Source organism: Octopus sinensis, unplaced genomic scaffold, assembly GCF_006345805.1.
Source record: "Octopus sinensis unplaced genomic scaffold, ASM634580v1 Contig04827, whole genome shotgun sequence".
Taxonomy (NCBI): Eukaryota; Metazoa; Mollusca; class Cephalopoda; order Octopoda; family Octopodidae; genus Octopus; species Octopus sinensis.
The window spans coordinates 1-5,349 of record NW_021827804.1 but is presented as its reverse complement, the minus strand read 5'-3'; the positions used below and the strand labels follow the sequence as shown (position 1 = coordinate 5,349).

The window sequence follows — 5,349 nt, the reverse complement described above, 5'->3', positions numbered from 1 at the left end:
AGATGGTAGTTTTGTTGTCGCTGTTAGAGGTTCTGCAGTGTGAGTTGTAATAATTTCTTCAGATTGTGTTGTTGTTTCAGTAGTAGGTGTTATAATATGTGTTGTTGTAGGAAGTTGGGAAGTTGATTCCTCTGTTTCTGTTTGAATTTGAGCTGTTGATGCAATGTGTGCAGTTGTGTCCGTGACAGGTGCTGTAATCATTTCTGGTGTGCCTGTTTGTGTGGTTGTTTCTGGAGTCTTTTCAGTGGATGTGAATGTGGTAGCTTCAGTTGTAGTTTTGTCAGTGCGTGGTAGTTCAGTGACAGTCGTATGTTCTGCAGTTGGGGAAGCAATAGTTGTTTGAGTTGGTGTACTCACTGTGGGAGCAGAAATTGTTGTGGGCATAGATGTTTCTACTTCTTCGGCTAGAGTTGTTAGAGATGGTAGTTTTGTTGTCGCTGTTAGAGGTTCTGCAGTGTGAGTTGTAATAATTTCTTCAGGTTGTGTTGTTGTTTCAGTAGTAGGTGTTATAAGATGTGTTGTTGTAGGAAGTTGGGAAGTTGTCTTGTCGGTTTCTGTTTGAATTTGAGTTGTTGATGCAATGTGTGCAGTTGTGTCCGTGACAGGTGCTGTAATCATTTCTGGTGTGCCTGTTTGTGTGGTTGTTTCTGGAGTCTTTTCAGTGGATGTGAATGTGGTAGCTTCAGTTGTAGTTTTGTCAGTGCGTGGCAGTTCAGTGACAGTCGTATGTTCTGCAGTTGAGGAAGCAATAGTTGTTTGAGTTGGTGTACTCACTGTGGGAGCAGAAATTGTTGTGGGCATAGATGTTTCTACTTCTTCGGCTAGAGTTGTTAGAGATGGTAGTTTTGTTGTCGCTGTTAGAGGTTCTGCAGTGTGAGTTGTAATAATTTCTTCAGGTTGTGTTGTTGTTTCAGTAGTAGGTGTTATGAAATGTGTTGTTGTAGGAAGTTGGGAAGTTGTCTTGTCGGTTTCTGTTTGAATTTGAGTTGTTGATGCAATGTGTGCAGTTGCGTCGGTGACAGGTGCTGTAATCATTTCTGGTGTGCCTGTTTGTGTGGTTGTTTCTGGAGTCTTTTCAGTGGATGTGAATGTGGTAGCTTCAGTTGTAGTTTTGTCAGTGCGTGGCAGTTCAGTGACAGTCGTATGTTCTGCAGTTGAGGAAGCAATAGTGGTTTGAGTTGGTGTACTCACTGTGGGAGCAGAAATTGTGGTGGGCATAGATGTTTCTACTTCTTCGGCTAGAGTTGTTAGAGATGGTAGTTTTGTTGTCGCTGTTAGAGGTTCTGCAGTGTGAGTTGTAATAATTTCTTCAGATTGTGTTGTTGTTTCAGTAGTAGGTGTTATAAGATGTGTTGTTGTAGGAAGTTGGGAAGTTGATTCCTCTGTTTCTGTTTGAATTTGAGTTGTTGATGCAATGTGTGCAGTTGTGTCCGTGACAGGTGCTGTATCATTTCTGGTGTGCCTGTTTGTGTGGTAGTTTCTGGAGTCTTTTCAGTCGATGTGAATGTGGTAGCTTCAGTTGTAGTTTTGTCAGTGCGTGGCAGTTCAGTGACAGTCGTATGTTCTGCAGTTGAGGAAGCAATAGTTGTTTGAGTTGGTGTACTCACTGTGGGAGCAGAAATTGTTGTGGGCATAGATGTTTCTACTTCTTCGGCTAGAGTTGTTAGAGATGGTAGTTTTGTTGTCGCCTTGTCTGTTAGAGGTCTGCAGTGTGAGGTGTAGCAATTTCTTCAGATGTTGTGTTGTTTCAGTAGGTAGGTGTTATAAGATGTGTTGTTGTAGGAAGTTGGAAGTTGATTCCTCTGTTTCTGTTTGAATTGAGCTGTTGATGCAATGTGTGCAGTTGTGTCCGTGACAGGTGCGCTGTAATCATTTCTTGTGGGTGTGCTGTTGTGTGGTTGTTTCTGGAGTCTTTTAGTGGATGTGAATGTGTTAGCTTCAGTTGTAGTTTTGTCAGTGCGTGGTAGTGGTAGTTAGTGTTACAGTGACAGTCGTATGTTCTGCAGTTGGGGAAGCAATAGTTGTTTGAGTTGGTGTGTACTCACTGTGGGAGCAGAAATTGTGGTGGCAGAGATTGTTTCTACTTCTTCGTCTACGTAGAGGTGTTAGAGATGGTAGTTTTGTCTCGTGCGTGTTAGAGGTTCTGCAGTGTGAGTTGTAAGAATTTCTTCAGGTTGTGTTGTTGTTTCAGTAGTAGGTGTTATGGATGTGTTGTTGTAGGAAGTTGGGAAGTTGTCTGTCGGTTTCTGTTTGAATTTGAGTTGTTGATGCAATATGTGCAGTTGCGTCAATGACAGGTGCTGTAATCATTCTGGTGTGGCCTGTTTGTGTGGTTGTTTCTGGAGTCTTTTCAGTGGATGTGAATGTGGTAGCTTCAGTTTAGTTTTGTCAGTGCGTGGCAGTTCAGTGACAGTCGTATGTTCTGCAGTTGAGGAAGCAATAGTGGTTTGTGAGTTGGTGTACTCACTGGGGGAGCAGAATTGTGGTGGGCATAGATGTGTCTACTTCTTCGGCTAGAGTGTAGAGATGGTAGTTTTGTTGTCGCTGTTAGAGGTTCGGCAGTGTGAGTTGTAGCAATTTCTTCAGATTGTGTGTTTGTTCAGTAGTATGTGTTATAAGAGTGTTGTGTGGAAGTTGGGAAGTTGATCCTCTTGTTTCTGTTTGAATTTGAGTTGTTGATGCAATGTGTGAAGTTGTGTCCGTGACAGTGTCTGTTATCATTTATGGTGCCTGTTGTGTGGTTGTGTGGTAGTTTCTGGAGTCTTTTCAGTCGATGTGAATGTGGTAGCTTCAGTTGTAGTTTTGTCAGTGCGTGGCAGTTCAGTGACAGTCGTATGTTCTGCAGTCGAGGAAGCAGTAGTTGTTTGGTTGGTTGTGTACTCACTGTGGGAGCAGAAATTGTGGTGGGCATAGGTTCTCATTCTTCGGTTAGAGGTTGTTAGAGATGGTAGTTTTGTTGTCGCTGTTAGAGGTTCTGCAGTTTGAGTGTAATAATTTCTTCAAGATTGTGTTGTTGTTTCAGTTGTAGTGTTATAATACTGTTGTTGTTGTAGGAAGTGACCCAGTTGTTGGAGGGAAGTGGGGAAGTTGATTCCTCTGTTTTGTTTGAATTTGAGCTGTTGATGAAATGTGTGCAGTTGTGTCCGTGGACAGGTGTGTAATCATTTTGGTCTGGTGTGCCTGTTTGTGTGGTTGTTTCTGGAGTCTTTTCAGTGGATGTGAATGTGGTAGCTTCAGTTGTAGTTTTGTCAGTGCGTGGCAGTTCAGTGACAATCGTAGTTCGCAGTTGGGGAAGCAATAGTTGTTTGAGTTGGTGTGTACTCACTTGTGGGAGCAGAAATTGTTGTGTGCATAGATGTTTCTTCTTCTTCGTCTAGAGTGTTAGAGATGGTAGTTTTGTTGTCGCTGTTAGAGGTTCTGCAGTGTGAGTTGTAATAATTTCTTCAGGTTGTTGTTTGTTTCAGTAGTAGGTGTTATGAAATGTGTTGGTGTAGGAAGTTGGAAAGTTGTCTTGTCGGTTTGTTTTGAATTTGAGTTGTAGTTGTTGATGCAATGTGTGCAGTTTGCACGTGTCGGTGATAGGTGCTGTAATCATTTCTGGTGTGCTGTTTGTGTGGTTGTTTCTGGAGTCCTTTTCAGTGGATGTGAATGTGGTAGCTTCAGTTGTAGTTTTGTCAGTGCGTGGCAGTTCAGTGACAGTCGTATGTTCTGAGTTGAGGAAGCCATATAGTGGGTTGAGTTGGTGTACGACCCTGTGGGAGCAGAAATTGTGGTGTGCATAGATGTTTCTACTTCTTCGGCTAGAGTTGATAGAGATGGTTGTTTTGTTGTCGCTGTTAAAGGTTCCGCAGTGTGAGTTGTAATAATTTCTTCAATTTGTGTTGTTGTTTCAGGAGTAGGTGTTAAGAAATGTGTTGTTGTAGTAAGTTGGGAAGTTGTCTTGTCGGTTTCTGTTCGAATTTGAGCTGTTGATGCAATGTGTGCAGTCGTGTCCGTGACAGGTGCTGTAATCATTTCTGATGTGCCTGTTTGTGTGGTTGTTTCTGGAGTCTTTTCAGTGGATGTGAATGTGGTAGCTTCAGTTGTAATTTTGTCAGTTCGTGGCTGTTCAGTGACAGTCGTATGTTCTGCAGTTGGGGAAGCAATAGTTGTTTGAGTTGGTGTACTCACTGTGGGAGCAGAAATTGTGGTGGGCATAGATGTTTCTACTTCTTCGTCTAGAGTTGTTAGAGATGGTTGTTTTGTTTGTCGCTGTTAGAGGTTCTGCAGTTGTGAGTTGTAGCAATTTCTTCAGATTGTGTGTTGTTCAGTAGTAGGTGTTATAAGATGTGTTGTTGTAGGACGTTGGAAGTTGATTACCTCTGTTTCTGTTTGAATTTGAGCTGTTGATGCAATGTGTGCAGTTGTGTCCGTGACAGGTGCTGTAATCATTTCTGGTGTGCCTGTTTGTGTGGTTGTTTCTGGAGTCTTTTCAGTGGATGTGAATGTTGTAGCTTTAGTTGAGTTTTGTCAGTGCGTGGCAGTTCAGTGACAGTCGTATGTTCATGCTGCAGTTGAGGAGCAATAGTGGTTTGAGTTGGTTTCCTGTACTCCACTGTGGGAGGAGAAATTGTGGTGGGCATAGATTTTTCTACTTCTTCGGCGTAGAGTTGATAGAGATGGTAGTTTTGTTGTCGCTGGTAGAGGTTCTTCTGCAGTGTGAGTTGTAATAATTCTAAGGTTGTGTTGTGTTTCAGTAGTAGGTGTTATGAAATGTGTTGTTGTAGGAAGTTGGGAAGTTGTCTTGTCGGTTTCTGTTTGAATTTGAGTTGTTGATGCAATGTGTGCAGTTGCGTCACTGACAGGTGCTGTAATCATTCTGGTGTGCCTGTTTGTGTGTGGTTGTTTTGGAGTCTTTTCAGTGGATGTGAATGTGGTAGCTTCAGTTGTAGTTTTGTCAGTGCGTGGCAGTTCAGTGACAGTCGTATGTTATGCAGTTGAGGAAGCAATAGTGGTTTGAGTTGGTGTACTCATGTGGGAGACAGAGAAATTGGTTGGGCATCGATGTGTCTACTTCTTCGGCTAAGAGTTGTTAGAGATGGTAGTTTTGTTGTCGCTGTTAGAGGTTCTGCAGTGTGAGTTGTAGCAATTTCTTCAGCTTCAGATTGTGTTGTTGTTTCAGTAGTAGGTGTTATCAGATGTGTTGTTGTAGGAAGTTGGGAAGTTGATTCCTCTGTTACTGTTTGAATTTGAGCTGTTGATGCAATGTGTGCAGTTGTGTCAGTGACAGGTGCTGTAATCATTTCTGGTGTGCCTGTTTGTGTGTGTGTTTCTGGAGTCTTTTCAGTCGATGTGAATGTGGTAGCTTCA

The 5,349-nt window shown here is 42.5% G+C and overlaps 1 protein-coding gene across 1 annotated transcript; it reads right to left on the bottom strand.

Moving 5' to 3' along the window:
* Positions 1-36: 36 nt before the first annotated feature.
* Positions 37-2,921, bottom strand: LOC115227571 (mucin-5AC-like; the record flags this gene model as incomplete). Its single annotated transcript, XM_029798359.1, has 2 exons — positions 2,885-2,921; positions 37-1,388 (listed from the first exon to the last, which is right to left on the bottom strand). Coding segments are annotated over exons 1-2 (1,389 nt in total), but the record flags the coding sequence as incomplete, so codon positions are not given.
* Between the last annotated feature and the right edge of the window lie 2,428 nt (positions 2,922-5,349).